The following is a 19,455-nucleotide window of genomic DNA, read 5'->3' on the forward strand; positions in this document are numbered from 1 at the left end:
CAGGCTCAGTGGCCATGGCTCACGGGCCCAGCCACTCCGCGGCATGTGGGATCCTCCCGGACCGGGGCACGAAACCGCGTCCCCTGCATTGGCAGGCAGACTCTCAACCACTGCGCCACCAGGGAAGCCCGCATGTGTCTTTTTTTTTTTTTTTTTTTTTTTTTTTTTTGCTGTACGCGGGCCTCTCACTTTTGTGGCCTCTCCCGTTGCGGAGCACAGGCTCCGGACGCACAGGCTCAGCGGCCATGGCTCACGGGCCCAGCCGCTCCGCGGCATATGGGATCCTCCCAGACCGGGGCACGAACCCGTATCCCCTGCATCGGCAGGCGGACTCTCAACCACTGCGCCACCAGGGAGGCCCCGCATGTGTCTTTTTGAATTATGGTTTTCTCTGGGTATATGCCCAGTAGTGTGATTGCTGGGTTATATACAGTAATTCTATTTTTAGTTTTGTAAGGAACCTCCATGCTGTTCTCCATAGTGGCTGTATCAATTTACATTCCCAGCAACAATGCAGGAGGGTTCCCTTTTCTCCACACCCTCTCCAGCATTTGTTTGTAGATTTTCTGATGATGCCCATTCTAACTGGTGTGAGGTGATACCTCACTGTAGTTTTGATTTGCATTTCTATTTTGGAGATTAATGCTTTGTCCATTGATTCATTTGCAAATATTTTCTCCCATTCTGAGGGTTGTCTTTTCGTCTTGTTTATAGTTTCCTTTGCTGTGCAAAAGCTTTTAAGTTTCGTTAGGTCCCATTTGTTTCTTTTTGTTTTTATTTCCATTACTCTAGGAGGTGGGTCAAAAAAGATCTTGCTGTGATTTATGTTAAAGAGTGTTCTTCCTATGTTTTCCTCTAAGAGTTTTATAGTGTCCGGTCTTACATTTCAGTCTCTAATCCATTTTGAGTTTATTTTTGTGTATGGTGTTAGGGAGTGTTCTAAGTTCATCCCTTTACATGTAGCTGTCCAGTTTTCCCAGCACCACTTATTGAAGAGACTGTCTTTTCTCCATTGTATGTTGTTGCCTCCTTTGTCATAGATTAGTTGACCATAGGTGTGTGGGTTTATCTCTGGGCTTTCTATCCTGTGCCATTGATCTATATTTCTGTTTTTGTGCAAGTACCATATTGTCTTGATTACTGTAGCTTTGTAGCATAATTTGAAGTCAGGGAGCCTGATTCCTCCAGCTCCATTTTTCTTTCTCAAGATTGCTTTGGCTATTCCAGGTCTTTTGGGTCTCCATACAAATTAAAAAATTTTTTGTTCTAATTCTGTAAAAAATGCCATTGGTAATTTGATAGGGATTACACTGAATCTGTAGATTGCTTTGGGTGGTACAGTAATTTTCACAATATTGATTCTTCCAATCCAAGACCATGGTATATCTCTCCATCTGTTTGTGTCATCTTTGATTTCTTCCATCAGTGTCTTATAGTTTTCTGAGTACAGGTCTTTTACCTCCTTAGGTAGGTTTATTCCTAGGTATTTCATTCTTTTTGTTGCAGTGGTGAATGGGATTGTTGCCTTAATTTCTCTTTGTGATCTTTTGTTGTTAGTGTATAGGAATACAAAAGATTTCTCTGCTTTAATTTTGTATCCTACCACTTTACCAGATTCATTGATTAGCTCTGGTAGTTTTCTGGTGGCATCATTAGGATTCTCTATGTATGGTATCATGTCATCTGCAAACATGACAGTTTTACTTCTTCTTTTTCCAATTTGTATTCCTTTTATTTCTTTTGCTTCTCTGATTGCTGTGGCTAGGACTTCCAAAACTATGCTGAATAAGAGTGGTGAGAGTAGACATCCTTGTCTTGTTCCTGATCTTAGAGGAAATGTTTTCAGTTTTTCACCATTGAGAATGATGTTTACTGTGGGTTTGTTGTATATGGCCTTTATTATGTTGAGGTAGGTTCCCTCTGTGCCCACTTTCTGGAGAGTTTTTATCATAAATGCGTGTTGAATTTTGTCAAAAGCTTTTTCTGAATCTATTGAGATGATCTTATGGTTTTTATTCTTCAGTATGTTAATATGGTGTATCACATTGATTGATTTGCATACATTGAAGAATCCTTGCATCCCTGGGATAAATCCCACTTGATCATGGTTTATGATCCTTTTAATGTGTTGTTGGATTCTGTTTGCTAGTATTTTGTTGAGGATTTTTGCATCTATATTCATCAGTGATATTCATCTGTAATTTTCTCTTTTTGTAACATCTTTGTCTGGTTTTGGTATCAGGGTGATGGTGGCCTTGTAGAATGAGTTTGGGAGTGTTCCTTCCTCTACAATTTTTTGGAAGAGCTTGAGAAGGATGGGTGTTAGCTCTTCTCTAAATGTTTGATAGAATTCACCTGTGAAGCCATCTGGTCCTGGACTTCTGTTTGTTGAAAGATTTTTAATCACAGTTTCAATTTCATTACTTGTGATTGGTCTGTTCATATTTTCTATTTCTTCCTGGTTCTGTCTTGGAAGATTATACCTTTCTAGGAATTTGTCCATTTCTTCCATGTTGTCCATTTTATAGGCATAAAGTTGCTTGTAGTAGTCTCTTAGGATGCTTTGTACTTCTGTGGTGTCTGTTGTAACTTCTCCTTTTTCATTTCTAATTTTATTGATTTGAGTCCTCTCCCTCTTTTTCTTGGTGAGTCTGGCTAATGGTTTATCAACTTTATCTTCTCAAAGAACCAGCTTTTACTTTTATTGATCTTTGCTGTTGTTTTCTTTGTTTCTGTTTCATTTATTTGTGCTCTGATCTTTATGATTTCTTTCCTTCTACCTAACTTTGGGTTTTGTTTGTTCTTGTTTATCTAGTTCCTTTAGGTGTAAGGTTAGATTTCTTTTTTGGCAATTCAAATATTTTTTATTTAAAGTTATTATAAAATATTGGTTATATTCCCTGTGCTATACAACATATACTTGTAGTTTATTTTATACATAGTAGTTTGTAACTCTTAATCCCCTACCCTTACCTTGCCACTTCCCCCTTCCCTCTCCCCAATGGTAACCACTAGTTTGTTCAGTTAGATTGTTTATTTGAGATTTTTCTTGTTTCTTGAGGTAGGATTGTAATGCTATAAACTTCTCTTTTAGAACTGCTTTTGCTGCATCGCGTAGGTTTTGGATTGTCGTGTTTTCATTGTCATATGTCTCTAGGTAGTTTTTGATTTCCTCTTTGATTTCTTCAGTGATCTCTTGGTTATTTAGTAACGTATTGTTTAGCCTCCATGTGTTTGTGTTTTTTACGTTTTTTCCCCTGTAATTTATTTCTAATCTCATAGCATTGTGGTCAGAAAAGATGCTTGCTATGATTTCAATTTTCTTAAATTTACTAAGGCTTAATTTGTGACCCAAGATGTGATCTATCCTGGAGAACGTGCTGTGTGCACTTGAGAAGAAAGTGTAATCTGCTGTTTGTGGATGGAATGCCCTATAAATATGAATTAAGTCCATCTGGTCTATTTTGTCATTTAAAGCTTGTGTTTCCGTATTAATTTTCTGTCTGGATGATCTGTCCATTTGGGTAAGTGAGGTGTTAAAACTCCCCCACTATTATTGTGTTACTGTCGATTTCCTCTTTTATAGCTGTTTGCATTTGCCTTATGTATTGAGGTGCTCCTATGTTGGGTGCATATATATTTATAATTGTTATATCTTCCTCTTGGATTGATCCCTTGACCATTATGTAGTATCCTTCCTTGTCTCTTGTAACATTCTTTGATTTAAAGTCTATTTTATCTGATACGAGTATTGCTACTCCAGCTTTCTTTTGATTTCCATTTGCATGGAGTATCTTTTTCCGGCCCCTCACTTTCAGTCTATATGTGTCCCTAGGTCTGAAGTGGGTCTCTTGTAGACAGCAAATATATGGGTCTTGTTTTTGTATCCATTCAGTGAGTCTGTGTCTTTTTGTTGGAGCATTTAATCCATTCACATTTAAGGTATTTATCAATACATATGTTCCTATTACCATTTTCTTAATTGTTTTGGGTTTGTTTTTGTAGGTCCTTTTTTTAAAAAATTAATTAATTTAATTTATTTATTTTTGGCTGCATTGGGTCTTTGTTGCTGCCCAGAGGCTTTCTGTAATTGTGGCGAGCGGGGGCTACTCTTCCTTGTGGTGCGCAGGCTTCTCATTGCAGTGGCTTCTCTTGTTGCAGAGCATGGGCTCTAGGTGCATGGGCTTCAGTAGTTGTGGGACGTGGGCTCAGTAGTTATGGCTCATGGGCTCCAGAGCGCAGGCTCAGTAGTTGTAGCGCAAGGGCTTAGTTGCTCCACGACATGTGGCATCTTCCCGGACCAGGGCTTGAACCTCTGTCCCCTGCATTGTCAGGCTGATTCTTAACCACTGCGCCACCAGGGAAGCCCTGTGGGTCCTTTTCTTCTCTTGTGTTTCCCACTTAGAGAAGTTCCTTTAGCATTTGTTGTAGAGCTGGTTTGGTGGTGCTGAATTCTCTTAGCTTTTGCTTGTCTGTAAAGCTTTTGATTTCTCCATCGAATCTGAATGAGATCCTTGCTGGGTAGAGTAATCTTGGTTGTAGTTTCTTCCCTTTCACCACTTTAAATATATCGTGCCACTCCCTTCTGGCTTGTAGGGTTTCTGCTGAGAAATCAGCTGTTAACCTTATGGGAGTTCCCTTGTATGTTGTTTGTCATTTTTCCCTTGTGGCTTTTAATAATTTTTCTTTGTCTTTAATTTTTTTCAGTTTGATTACTATGTGTCTCAGAATGTTTCTTCTTCGGTTTATCCTGCCTGGGACTCTCTGTGCTTCCTGGACTTGGGTGACTATTTCCTTTCCCATGTTAGGGAATTTTTTTTTTTTTTTTCAGTACACTGGCCTCTCACTGTTGTGGCCTCTCCCATTGCGGAGCACAGGCTCCGGACGCGCAGGCTCAGCAGCCATGGCTCACGGGCCTAGCCGCTCTGCGGCATGTGGGATCTTCCCAGACCGGGGCACGAACCCCTGTCCCCTGCATTGGCAGGCAGACTCTCAACCACTGAGCCACCAGGGAAGCCCAGTTAGGGAAATTTTTGACTATAATCTCTTCAAATATTTTCTCGGGTCCTTTCTCTCTCTCTCCTCCTTCTGGGACCCCTAAAATGCAAATGTTCGTGTGTTTAATGTTGTCCCAGAGGTCTCTTAGGCTGTCTTCATTTCTTTTCATTCTCTTTTCTTTATTCTGTTCCGTGGCAGTGAATTCCACCATTCTGTCTTCCAGGTCGCTTATCCGTTCTTCTGCCTCAGTTATTCTGCTATTGATTCCTTCTAGTGTAGTTTTCATTTCAGTTATTGTATTGTTCATCTCTGTTTGTTTGTTCTTTAATTCTTCTAGGTCTTTGTTAAACATTTCTTGCAGTCTTCTCGATCTTTGCCTCCATTGTTTTTCCAAGGTCCTGGATCATCCTCACTATCATTATTCTGAATTCTTTTTCTTGAAGGTTGCCTATCTCCACTTTATTTAGTTGTTTTTCTGGGGTTTTATCTTGTTCCTTCATCTGGTACATAACCCTCTGCCTTTTCATTTTGTCTATCCTTCTGTGAATGTGGTTTTTGTTCCACAGCCTGCAGGATTCTAGTTCTTCTTGCTTCTCTTTTGTTGTTTTAGTGTAGCAATTTAAAACATAAAGCAGTTCATTTCAAGAGCCAATCAGTATTACTCAATAAGGAGAGTATTAGGAGTCAGAAGTTTTTTCACACCAAGGAAAGCTAGCAGGATTTAAAGCAGTGCTTGATGAGTTGTTGCCTTAAGCTTACTGGAATTTACTTTTTGCTCCTAGGCAAAGTGGCTCCGGGCTATAAGCCAAGCTGTAGATCAGGCTTTGAGGGGGACGTCTGATTTTCCACCTTATGGAAGCGGCAGCAGTATTCAGAGGCAGGAACCACCCATTTCACGCAGCGCCAAATATACTTTCTACAAGGATCCTCGCCTAAAGGATGCAACCTATGATGGACGTTGGCTTTCAGGCAAGCCTCATGGCAGGTGAGAATGTTTACAGTTGGATTTATGCCTGGAGTCAGGATGGTAGTCTAATTACTGCAAAAGTACTGATTATCAGAGACATTAATTGACATGTATTATTCTTTACTTATGCATTCCAGAGGGGTTTTGAAGTGGCCAGATGGAAAGATATATTCTGGCATGTTCAGGAATGGCTTGGAAGATGGGTAAGAACTTCGTGAACATGAGTGTAAATTCAACTACAGACTTAAATTATGTTATTTTGTGTTTAGAGTTATCTTCAAGACAGTTAGTAGAATTTTGTTTTGTGCTTTTGGAAGTGGATTAGGGCTTATAATGCACATGTATGAACATGAAGAGAGCTAGGAATCCAGGGTGCAGCCTGGATTTGTCTAGAATGAATCACTTACCTTGACAGCTGTGTTACCTCAAGTTACACAGCTTCCATTTGTTGACATGGGACTGTGTTTTCTATCCGTTTCTTAGTTGTAAAGACTGAGGACCTTGGGTAATGTTGATGTTGAGATTGTTGATATAGAAGTGCACCCTTTACACAAAGGACATAGAGAAATTTTCCTTTCAGTAGTTTTAATTCATCTTTAACTTCTGTGATCTGTTGAAGGGGAAATCTTCTAAATGATATGGTATCCTAATGGTACTCAAATGACACTATTTTTATATAAACTTATGTTTTCTAACACTGTAAATATATGGCAGTGAAGTATTTTGTATCATGTTAGAGAACTGATATATTTTACTATATCAAAAGATTATTATATAAATTGTGTAGGTGATTTTTTGTGTGTGTGATAATATAAATTTTTATGATGTCTTTTAATCTCCATTTAATAGAATTTCAGAATGAGAAGAGACATGAGATAATCTGATTTACCCCCCTTATTACACAGATGAGGGAACTGGGTACCTGGATTTACCCAAGGTGATGCAGCTAATTAGTGGCAGAAATAGGCCTAACCACACGTTTTCTGTTTTTCACTGGACTTGGGATAAAACACCTAATTGCTCTGTGTAGTGGTGTTGATGTCCCACTCCTCTAAGACTTGCCACATAGCTTAGGTAATAGATAACAGCTTAAACCAAGACCCCATTTACCCCTTTCCTCCTCTAGGTATCAACAGATCTTTTCTCTGTTCTTGTTATATTTGCCAATGTATATACATAAAAGGTGAATATGGCATAATGCATCTTAAGATGTTTTTATTCCCCTTGGCAGGTATGGAGAATACAGAATCCCAAACAAAGCACTGAACAAAGAAGACCATTATGTGGGCCATTGGAAAGAAGGAAAAATGTGTGGTCAAGGAGTCTATAGGTAATAGCATTAGAAATGTTGCTGGACTGGTTGGTGTTGCTTGTTCAAAGAATCATTTAAACCTAAATGTTTGTGTAGCCAAAGTTTCCAAGCAGTAAGTTTTATTTATTTTTCTTATGACTGAAGCTATATAGAGTCTTCTTTAAAAGATCAACCTCTCATCTATCACAAGATGAAAATATTAGGTTATTATTTAGTTCTTCACAAAACTGTGTAAACCTTGTACACCATAACTTTCTCATAGAATCTCCTAAATATCTTGCATGTAAATTTATCTTATATTTACTGCATGACTCTGATATGGACAAAGCCTGTCATTCTTTCAGAGATGACTCATTATTTCATTTTCCCGTAAGGGACTAAATACACATTTTTCCCCATGTTAACACAAAATACCGCCCACAACATCTTCAACTCCTTAGACTCAGTCATTCAAAAATGAGATTTTTATAGCCAAAGCCATCTTGAGGAAGAAAAACGGAGCTGGAGGAATCAGGCTTCTGGACTTCAGACGATATTACAAAGCTACAGTAATCAAGACAGTATGGTACTGGCACAAAAACAAATATAGATCAGTGGTACAGGATAGAAAGCCCAGAGATAAACCCACATACATATGGTCACCTAATCTATGATAAAGGAGGCAACAACATACAATGGAGAAAAGACAGCCTCTTCAATAAGTGGTGCTGGGAAAACTGGACAGCTACATGTAAAAGAATGAAATTAGAACACTCCCTAGCACCATACACAAACATAAACTCAAAATGGATTAAAGACCTAAATGTAAGGCCAGACACTATAAAACTCTTAGAGGAAAACATAGGCAGAACACTCTATGACATAAATCACAGCAAGATCCTTTTTGACCCACCTCCTAGAGTAATGGAAATAAAAACAAAAATAAACAAACGGGACCTAATGAAACGTAAAAGCTTTTGCAAAGCAAAGGAAACTATAAACAAGACAAAAAGACAACCCTCAGAATGGGAGAAAATATTTGCAAATGAAGCAACTGACAAAGGATTAATCTCCAAAATCTACAAGCAGCTCATGCAGCTCAAAAAAAACAAACAACCCAATCCAAAAATGGGCAGAAGACCTAAATAGATATTCCTCCAAAGAAGATATACAGATTGCCAACAAACACATGAAAGGATGCTCAACCTCACTGGTCATTAGAGAAATGCAAATCAAAACTACAATGAGGTATCACCTCACACCGGTCAGAATAGCCATCATCAAAAAATCTACAAACAATAAATGCTGGAGAGGGTGTGGAGAAAAGGGAACCCTCTTGCACTGCTGGTGGGAATGTAAATTGATAACAGCCACTGTGGAGAACAGTATGGAGGTTCCTCAAAAAACTAAAAATAGAACTACCCTTTGACCCAGCAATCCCACTACTGGGCATATACCCTGAGAAAACTATAATTCAAAAAGAGTCATGCACCAAAATGTTCACTGCAGCTCTATTTACAATAGCCAGGACATGGAAGCAACTTAAATGCCCATCGACAGATGAATGGATAAAGAAGATGTGGCACATATATACAATGGAATATTACTCAGCCATAAAAGAAATTAAATTGAGTTACTTGTAGTGAGGTGGATGGACCTAGAGTCTGTCATACAGAGTAAACTAAGTCAGAAAGAGAAAAACAAATGCCATATGCTAACACATACATATGGAATCTTAAAAAAAAAAAGGTTCTGAAGAACCTAGGGGCAGGACAGGAGTAAAGATGCAGATGTAGAGGATGGACGGGGAGGGCGAAGGGGAAGCTGGGACAAAGTGAGAGAGTGGCATGGATATATATACACTACCAAATATAAAATAGATAGCTAGTGGGAAGCAGCTGCATAGCACAGGGAGATCAGCTCAGTGCTTTGTGACCACCTAGAGGGGTGGGATAGGGAGGGTGGGAGGGAGACGCAAGAGGGAGGAAATATTGGGATAGATGTATATGTAAAGTTGATTCACTTTGTTACAAAGCAGAAACTAACACACCATTGTGAAGCAATTATACTCCAATAAAGATGTTTAAAAAAATAAATGCCATGAGAAAAAAAACCAAAATGAGATTTTTTGATTGGTGAAAAATAGTCATATAAAAAATAATTACAGCTATCAGTGAGACATGAGTATAATTTTGAATTTCCTAAACTTTGTAAAAATCAGCATCAGAACTCAGTGTGCTTGTGATCTTTATTCATTCTTTCTAACCACAGTTATGCCTCTGGTGAAGTTTTTGAAGGCTGTTTTCAAGATAACATGCGTCATGGTCATGGTCTCCTACGAAGTGGAAAGTTGACTTCATCTTCTCCCAGTATGTTCATTGGCCAGTGGGTAATGGATAAGAAAGCAGGATATGGTGTCTTTGATGATATCACTAGGTACAGTATCCTTCTAATCTCACAGTTTAGCGTGAGAGGATAAGGTTCCAATACTTCTCCCAAAACTGATGATTTTATGAAGGCCGAGCACCTTAATATGACAGTATTTCGAACATTTTTAATAAGACAGAGTTGTCAGATGTCATTTTATGCATTTGTTTGTGAACCAAACAACAGGTTACTTCTTTACAAGATCAAGATCATTCAGAATTAACATTGGTACCATTTTCCTTAAAGCTTCACACATAAAAAGCTTTTAGTGTCTCAAAGAGGCTACCAAATCTTTGACTGTTATACAGAGAGAAACCTTTAATGCAGTCAGTAGGTAACAGGAGTAAAAGTTTAGGAGGATCAATGGAAATTCCCTTTTGGGGTCGTAGAATAGTATCTAAACACCTTTCTGCCTAGGTCTTCCTATCAGGTTAGAGAGTTGTAACCATGCCAGCAACCCAGGAATCAAGCTTGGTTAAATTCAGTTAACTAAACCTTGGGGAGAAATATAGTTCTTTTGCCTCTGTATTTGATTTGGCCTGATTTGCTTTTGGACTAAATATATACTCTTCCTCTCATATTATTGTCATAATGTGTGATTAAAAAATTTTTGCTGCTATCACTAAAATCCATGATTATTTAACAGGTAGTTTGTACTAATTTTAATTTTTTTAGTGGAGATTAGTAAGATTTCTCGACATTTGAGTAGGTGAAGAATGAACCTTCTTTTATGATAAATCCCATTTCTTTTAAGTTAGTAAACTTTTGGGTGAGAAAATATTGTGCACAGGTTTGAGCCTACCTTTTGAGTGACTCATTTTGATGACATTATTTAGAGTTGAATTCTTGGCATTAATTAAATATTTTAAAGTTATCAAGGAAGTACTGGAAGTATATACAGATCTATGTCTGGTAGACTATAACGTTAAATTCCTGAGAGAACATTGCTCTGAGTAGGATATATTTTACAATCACATTGTCCCATGTTTGAGGAGACAGAGTTGACCACTTTGACTAGAGAAATGGAACAGATACCAACCTAGGGGTGAGGCTTGGTACCTCCCATGTGATAATTATTTTTTCCCCACCTCATCTTTATCATCATTGATTTTTTATTTCATTTCTTTTTTTTCTCCTATTTGCAGAGGGGAGAAGTACATGGGAATGTGGCAAGATGATGTATGTCAAGGGAATGGTGTGGTAGTTACCCAGTTTGGATTATACTATGAAGGCAACTTCCACCTTAATAAAATGATGGTGAGTGGAATATTTTACATATAGTTACTGTTGACTTTTTGAAACTCCTATGTCCTTAACTTTTTAACTCATCTTTTTATTAGTGTTCTACCTTTCCTAGTACTATTTTTCTTGTCTTAAGATTATGTAAGGCTCTGGGGGATGTGACTGTGGGTATCCTAAGTTACTGTGTGTTTTATGTGTTGTGATTTTTGTTTTGTTTCTTCACATAGGGAAATGGAGTTTTACTTTCTGAAGATGATACTATCTATGAGGGAGAATTTTCAGATGATTGGACCCTGAGTGGAAAGGTTGGAAACTTCTTTCTTTCTCTGATAATCTTTTACTGATTTTTTCCTGACCTTTAAAAAAGCTAACCTATAATAAAATTCACCTGTTTTAAGTGTACATTTCAATGATGTTTAGTAAATACACAGAGTTTTGCAACCATTACCACCATCCAGTTTGAGATCATTTCCATCACCCAAAAAGATTTCCTTCACCATCTCCTGCCCATTTGCAGTCACTCCCTGGTTCCACCTCCAGTCCCAGACAGCCTCTGATGGACTTTATAACCAAAGATTTGCCCTTTCAGGTCCTTTCATATAATTGGAATCATACAACAAGTATTCTCTTCCCTGTGGCTTCTCACATTTAGTATATTTTTGAGGTTTTTCTATATTGTGGCATGTGCAGTACTTTATTCCTTTCTATTACTGAATAAAAACCACGTTTTGTTTATCCCTTCACCAGTTGATGGGCATTGGATTATTTCCAACTTTAGACTGTTTCCAACTTTGGGCTACTATGTGTACTGAAGTTGACTGCAACTTCTTTTTTTAGTTGAAATATGGTTGATTTACAATATTGTGTTAGTTTCAGGTGTACAGCATAATGACTCAGTATTTTTGTAGATTATACTACATTATAGGTTATTACAAGGTAATGGGTATAATTTCTTGTGCTATACAGTATATCCTTATTGCTTATCTATTTCATATATAGTTGTTTGTATCTGTTAATCCCATACCCCTAATTTGTCCTTATACCATCCACTCCCCTTTGGTAACCACAAGTTTGTTTTCTGTATGTGTGAGTCTGTTTCTGTTCCATTTACATTTAAAACTTCTTGTGTGAACATGTGTTTTCATTTCTCTTGGGTGGATACCTAGGAGTGCAGTTGCTGGGTTGTATGGAAAATTGTTGCTTAACATATTAAGAAACTGCCAAACTGTTTTCCAAAGTGGCTGCATCATTTTACATTCCCGTTGTCAGTGTATGAGGATTCTAATTTATTCACATCTTTGCCAGTATTTTTTATTTTCTTTTTTTCCTCTTTGTCATTCTAGTGGGTGTGAAGTGATATGGTTTTAATTGACTTTCCCTAAATGACTAATAGACTCATTATAGAGCATATCTTCATGTACTTACTAGCCATTCATCTGTCTTCTTTGATGAAATGTATATTCAAATATTTTGATATTTTAAGAATTTGCTTGTTTATAGTCTTATTGAATTATAAGGATTTCTTTATATAGGCTGGATACAAGTTTTTTATCAGATACAGGGTTCACAAATATCTTCCTGTAGTCTGTGACTTGTCTTTTTGTTTTCTTTTTTTTTTTTTGGAATCGTCTTTTTGTTTTCTTAATAGTGCCTTTTGAAGTACTAAAGTTTTTAATTTTAATGAAGTCCAGTTTATCAAAAAAACTTTATGATGAATTTGCCTAACTCAAGGTTACTAAGATTTTCTTCTGTGTTTTCTTTGAAATAGTTTTAGCTCTTATGTTTAGGTCTGTGATTCATTTTGACGTAATTTGTGTATGATGTGAATTAAAAGTCTAAATTGATCTTTTTGCATGTGGGTATCCAATTGCTTCAGCAAGTTTTCCCATTGAATTTTCTTGACACCTTTGTTGAAGTTAATTCACTATAAAATGTGTTTATTTTTGGACTCTGAATTATATTCCATTGATCTACGTGTCTCTCCTTATGCCAGTACCATGCTGTCTTGACTACTATAGATTTCTAGTAAGTTGTGAAATCAGGAAGTGTAAGTTTTCCAACTTTGTTCTTTTTAATAATAATTGTGGCTATTCTGGATCCTTTGCTTTTCCATATAAATTTTAGGACTGGCTTGTTAAAATCTGCAGAAAGCCTGCTGAGATTTTTATAGGGATTATTTTTACTCTACAGATCAATTTGGGAAGAATTACTATCTTAATAATATTGAATCTTCCAATCCCTGAATGTGGAATGTCTCTCCATTTATTTAGATCTTTTTAAATTTCTATCAGCAATATTTTGTAGTTCTCAATGTGCATCTCTTGCATATCTTTGGTTAAATTTATTCCTAAGCATTCTTTTTGATGCTATTATAGAGAGAATTGTTTGCTTAATTTTATTTTTGGATTGTTCATTGCTATTATATAAAAATACAATTGATTTTTGTATTTTGTTCTTATATCCTGAAACCTTGCTGAATTTATGTATTAGTTCTAGTAGGATTTTTTTAAATGGATTTCTTAGGATTTCTTGCATACAGGATCATGTTGTCTGCAAATAAAGACAGTTTTACTTCTTCTTTTGCCATCTGGAAGGATTTTTTTTTCTTGTCTGACTGCACTGGCTAGACTCTCCAGTAGATGTTGAATAGAAGTGGTAAGAGTAGACATCCTTGCCTTTTTCCCTGTTTTAGGGGAAAAGCATTAAATCTTCCACCATCAAGTCTAATGTAGCTGAAGATTTTTCATAGATTCATCAGATTGAGATAGTTCCTTTCTATTCCTAGTTTGTTGAGAGTTTTTATTATGAACAGGTTTTAGATTATGTCAGAGGGCTTTTTCTGTGTCTATTGAGATGATTATGTGGTTTTTGTTCTTTATGCTATTAATACAGCATATTATATTGGCTGCTTTTCTGATGTTAAAGCAACCTTGTTTTCCTGGGATAAATCATACTTGGTCATGGCATATAATCCTTTTCATATATTGCTAGAATTAATGCTAATATTTTGGTGAAGATTTTTACATTTATATTTATGAGGTATTTATTATATTTATGTTTATAGTTTTCTTTTTTCATGATGTTTGTCTTTGGTACTGAGGTAATACTGGCCTCATAGAATGAGTTGGGAAGGGTTCCCTCCTTCTCCATTTTCGGAAAGAATTTGTAAAGTCTTAGTGTTATTATTGCTTCTTCAAATATCTTAGAGAATTCACCAGTGAAATCATCTTGGCCTGAGCATTACTTTGTGAGAAGGTTTTTAATTTCTAATTTAATTTCCTTACTTCTAATTAGTCTATTCAGACTTTTCATTTCTTCTTGGGGCACTTTTGGTAATTTGTTCCTCTTAAGGAATTTTTCTGTTTCATCTAAGTTACCTAATTTATTGGCATAAAGTTGTTCTCTTAGTATTCCCTTCTAACCTTTTTAATTCTTGTAAGGTTGGTGTAATGTCCCATTCCTTGATTTTGTAATTTTATGTCTTCTCTCTTTTTTTTCTTGATCTAGTTAAGTGTCTTTTTTTCTTGATCAGTCTTACTAAGTGTTTGTCAAGTTTGTATATCTTTTCAAAGAAGCAACTTTTGGCTTCATTCATTTTTCTCTGTTTTCTGTCTCATTGATTTTTGCTCTAATTTTTATTATCTCCTTCTTGCTTTGGGTTTAGTTTGCTTTTTCTAACTTTGTGAGGTGGAGTTTTAGATTACTGATTTGAGATCGTCCTTATTTTATAATACAAATGTTTACAGCTTTAAATTTGCCTCTAAGTACTGCTTTAGTAGCGTCGCATCAATTTAGATAAGTCGTGTATTCATTTCATTCAGGTAAAAATATTTTACCAATTTTTCCTGTGATTTTTCTTTAAACCACAGATTGTTTTCATACACTCTTTTTGTACATGCATGTACATACACCTTTTTAAAAAGAATTAGGGACTAGTTAAAAATGAAAATGTTAACCATTTAGTGCTTTTTTTCCTTGATTTTTAAGATTGAAAATATTTCCTCTAATTCCACATTTTTTCTGACTTTACCTAGGGAACATTAACTATGCCAAATGGAGACTACATTGAAGGTTATTTTAGTGGAGAATGGGGATCTGGGATAAAAATCACTGGAACGTACTTTAAGCCTAGTCTGTATGAGAGTGATAAAGACAGACCTAAAGTTTTGTGAGTAACTAGTGTTAATTAAGGATTAATTATTGAATGTTTTGAGTTGTCTTGCTTTTATCAAAGCTGGTTAATATTTCAAATGCAGGACAAGTTTTTTAATTCTTTTTGTCTTTAAATAATGTATAACCTTGAATTGTAAACTGAAACTGCTATAGATAGCTAAATCTGTATTCTTGGCTTAGTTTATAGCTGTAGAGCTTAAATGTTTAAAATGATGAAAGTTCTGTGTGCGGGAATAATCTTACTGTTAATGGCGCAGGTATCCAAGTTGATTGAAAGAGAGGTTTTAAATGGAAGCCCTGCACAACTTGAGTTTGAAAAGTAAAGGTCAATCCTATATATACACTAATACGCTGCATATATTGGGAAAAGTCAAAGTCTTTAAGTGTATGATGTTTTTCCTCCAAGGTTTTGGCATATGCTTATTCCTCTTTATTGTTTCTAGCTTTAGCTTTGTTTTTGTATTTTGATAGCATCTCAGATTCTTTGTTTTCATGGGAGCTTGATATACTTTCTATACCATGTTTATTCTTAGTATTTTTAGAACCCAGTATGTAATGCATTTCACAATTCTCAGTATGAGATGTGCAAGGCACAGGAAGTCCTCATTTTAGCAGGGATCAATTTTACAACATCAATTCTATGGAAATGTAGAAAGCAAAGGAGTCAGTTCTGATGTGCTTCCTACTTAATTCATATACTTTAGTATCTAATAAACACTAAGTAGCTAAAAACCATCCATTTAAATTTTTATTCAGTTTTTAAACAATGGAACCACCATCAGTTTAGGCAGTTTTTGTCACAGAAGTATTTGCAGTTGTATATTAGAAAGTTTCTGTTCTTCAGGGTTTTTGCACAAAATAAGTGATTAATGAGAGGCTGACGTGACCTTGTTAGCAGGAAGCTTGGAAACCTGGCAGTGCCGGCTGATGAGAAGTGGAAAGCAGTGTTTGATGAATGTTGGCATCAGCTTGGCTGTGAGAACCCAGGCCAAGGGGAAGTTTGGAAAGCATGGGACAATATTGCCGTGGCCCTGACTACCAGCCGGCGCCAACACAGAGACAGGTGCGTGAATGCCTACCCAGCATAGGGCAGAGCCTGGTAGGAAGATGAAACTTAAACCAGTAAGTTGTCAAGGCTTCCCACATTTAGTTTTTAAATATAACTTAAAAGTCAATTATGTACTTCTGGGTAAGGATGGATAAAACACACCTCCTTGTATTTGCTACTGAACTCAACTATAAAACCTAGGCAGAATGCATGGACATTTATTTGAAACTCTGAAAAGTAAATATCAGCAGGTGTTTTGGGGAAGAGCAGCTGAACTTAGAGTACCACCCAACCAGTGGTGAGTTTACTGGGTTTCTTAACTTCAATATTCCTCATCCTAAACCCAGTATAACCTGAAACTAGAAGCAAGCACTGTGGTGCAGACAGACAGAGATCCAGAAAAACCCCTCTGTTTCTGGCTCAAGATGCAGAAAAGAGACGTGCTAAAGCTCAGAAAGAGTGGAGGAGGTACACTGGGTTTTCTCTCTCTCCTCTTTCTCCACTTTCTCATGCCTCAGCCTGCAGGCACTTCTGTGGCAGGGGCAGTGATGGCTGCGGCTGGAGCAGCCATGAAACAGGATGCGTGCAGGAGCCAGCACTCCTGCAGGAGTGGACCCTTCTTCTCCCTTGATGAATCATCAGGTCCAAGAGTCCTGGCCAAACCTCATTGCTCTTTGGCCTCTCTCTCTATCCTCTTACCACTTCATGGAAGTGGGCAATTTCTGGCTGGAGGACCTACAAGGGGAATCAGAAAATGCTGGGGAGGTCATGGGAAGAGAGGAGCTCTGGAAAGCAACCCTGTAAAGTTGTTTATGAACTCCTGGATTCACCCCAGACCTGCATGCGTGGATTTGATCCGAATCAGCCAAACACTTTGAGAACTCAGCTACTAAGAACTCTAGGTCCCAGACAAACACCTCAGTGGTACTCACAGAAAGACCCAGATAGGACTGCAAAGCCCTTGAGAAATGAACTGACATTGGAACCACAGCCCACAGATGGCTGAAACAAAAGTATCAGCTGTTTCAGAGATTCCCAAGATCACCTACACATTCAGTGATTCACTAGACAGACTCATAAGACTCAACATATAGTCGTACTCACAGCTAAGAGTTATTACAGCAACAGAGTAAGGCTCCACAGCCCAATCATAAGGGAAGAAGACACAGGCAGAGTCTGGAGGAACCCATGTGCAAGCTTCCCATGCTCTGTCCTTTCTGTGAGGGGTCACACAGAGCACACTCTCTCCCAGAGCAGTAAAATGCAGCCACACATATACAGTGTTTCTGCTCAGGGAAGCCCATCAGAGATGCAGTGCCCCAGATTTTTACTGGGGACTAGTCACATAGGTATCCTGTGCTTAGCAACTACCAAAATTCCATAGTCCCAGAAGGAAGCAGATGTTCACCACAAATCGCTTTGTTAGTACAGTCTATGGACAGCAAAATATCCTTATCAGTTAGGCAATGTTTCATATTACTATAGGGAACTTTTAGAAAGCTTAGTTCCCAGGTACCAGCCAAGGGCCAACTTTATAAGCAGGTCCTTGTAAAGATAACAGTTTCAGTTCTACTATGTTTACTATGTTATGGATGGCAACATTCCCCATTAGGATATAAACAAGACCCAAAATCTCGTAACATAATACTCAAAATGTCCAGGAAATAAACCAAAATTACCTGGCAATAAAAGAACCGGGAAAACCTCAACTCATTTGGGGAAAGACAATCAATGGACATCAACAACCCCCTACCATAGATTTTGGAATTATCTGACAAGAATTTTAAAGCAGCTATTATAAAAATGCTCAAATGAGCAACTGCAAACGTCCTTGAAACAAACATTAAAATTGAAAGTATCAGCAAAGAAATAGAAGATACAAAGATGAACTGAATCAAAATTTTTGAATTGAAAAATACAGTAACCAAAATTTTAAAAATCACTGGGTGGGCTCAATAGCAGATTAGAGATTACAGCAGAAGAGTCAGTAAATGTGAAAATAGATTGGTAGAAATTATTTAAAATGAACAACAGAATGTGAAAAAAAAGTGAATAGAGCTCTAAGGACCTGAGAGTCTAATATTTGTGTCCTTGGAATCCCAGAAGGAAAGGAGAAAAACTGGGGGGCTGAAAAAATATTTGAATAAATAGTGGTTGAAAGGTTCCCAAGTTTGGTGAAAGACATAAACCTACACATTCAAGAAGCTGAACAAACTGCATCCTAGAAAAAACCAAATATCCATGTACAGACACGTTACATTCAAATTGGAAGGAAAAAATCTTGAAAGCAGATAGAGGAAAATTTTGCATTACGTATACGAAAACAGCAATTCAAATGGCTGCACACTTGTCAGAAACCTTGGTGGTCAAAAGGAAGTCGCACAACAATTTTGAAGTGCTGAAAGAAAAATTACAGATGTACTTTTCATTTCTCTTTTTCTACTTTTTTCTTATTTTCTTCTCTTTTCTCCTTTTCCTTTTTCCTGCTTTTGTTTTTCTCCATCTGCCATTCTTCATATTTCCTTATTTAACTTGGCCAGTCACTTCTGCAGGCATTGACTAGCATTCATATCTAAAGAACTTGCTAATCCCTACCGTATAGGAAGACGGTTTTGTTTTGTTTTTTCCTGTATTTGGGATAAATGGGAATTGATTATAGTGTTTCATTCATGAAGTTTATAATTTTTACCTCCTACTCTTTCTATCAGTAGAAAAAATAGAAACTCCCAGGCTTGATTAAAGCTGTGGACCTGCCCTTGTGTGGGATGCAGTTGGTCACCCTTCTCTGATAGAGCCCATGTGCATAGACATTGAGACTTGAGCCCTACAGTTAACCTTGGTTAACTCTTGTTGGGTGTTTCCAAGAAGTAAGAATGAAAGAACTTTTGTATAAAACCACATTGCTGCCACAAAGGTCTTATTTGTTTATCTAAATCAGTATCATAATGATAATTGTGCACTGTTTCTAATTTCTCATTGATTGTAATCTTAATAGAGTGCCATTACCAAAACTTTCAGTTGATGACTAGTATGTGTTTTATCTTAGCCTCTTCATCCGGAGCTTCCCTTTTACCCATTGTGTGCTTACCGCACCACTGCTGTGGCATGCACATTATCTCCTTACTTCTTGAGCTCATTTCCATTTCAGCCTTTGCCATTTGATTTATTTTCCTTAGTCCTTAGCTCTTCCTCTCCCCTTTATTCCATTTTTATTATCACTAACAAGTCTATCGCCAGTTTTCTCTTCAAGCTAACGTTATAGTATTTTCCAACACCATGGTTTCTATTGGTGCAACATCTTCATTAATT

At 37.1% G+C, this 19,455-nt stretch overlaps 1 protein-coding gene across 6 annotated transcripts in view; it reads left to right on the forward strand.

The window, feature by feature from the left end:
• ALS2 (alsin Rho guanine nucleotide exchange factor ALS2) overlaps positions 1-19,455 on the forward strand; it is an 86,573-nt gene that overhangs the window by 57,109 nt on the left and 10,009 nt on the right. For 3 of the 6 annotated variants that reach the window (XM_082630021.1, XM_082630023.1, XM_082630020.1), the window contains exons 18-25: positions 5,781-5,983; positions 6,103-6,168; positions 7,197-7,295; positions 9,528-9,692; positions 10,829-10,940; positions 11,153-11,230; positions 14,960-15,093; positions 15,994-16,161. In XM_082630021.1, coding sequence (XP_082486147.1) covers positions 5,781-5,983; positions 6,103-6,168; positions 7,197-7,295; positions 9,528-9,692; positions 10,829-10,940; positions 11,153-11,230; positions 14,960-15,093; positions 15,994-16,161 — 1,025 coding nt within the window. Of the gene's footprint in view, positions 1-5,780; positions 5,984-6,102; positions 6,169-7,196; positions 7,296-9,527; positions 9,693-10,828; positions 10,941-11,152; positions 11,231-14,959; positions 15,094-15,993; positions 16,162-19,455 lie in introns of those variants that run through there. The other 3 variants (XM_082630024.1, XM_082630022.1, XM_082630025.1) reach the window with 2 other exon arrangements.

This window comes from Mesoplodon mirus, assembly GCF_964341445.2.
Source record: "Mesoplodon mirus genome assembly, chromosome: 8".
Classification (NCBI taxonomy): domain Eukaryota; kingdom Metazoa; phylum Chordata; class Mammalia; order Artiodactyla; family Ziphiidae; genus Mesoplodon; species Mesoplodon mirus.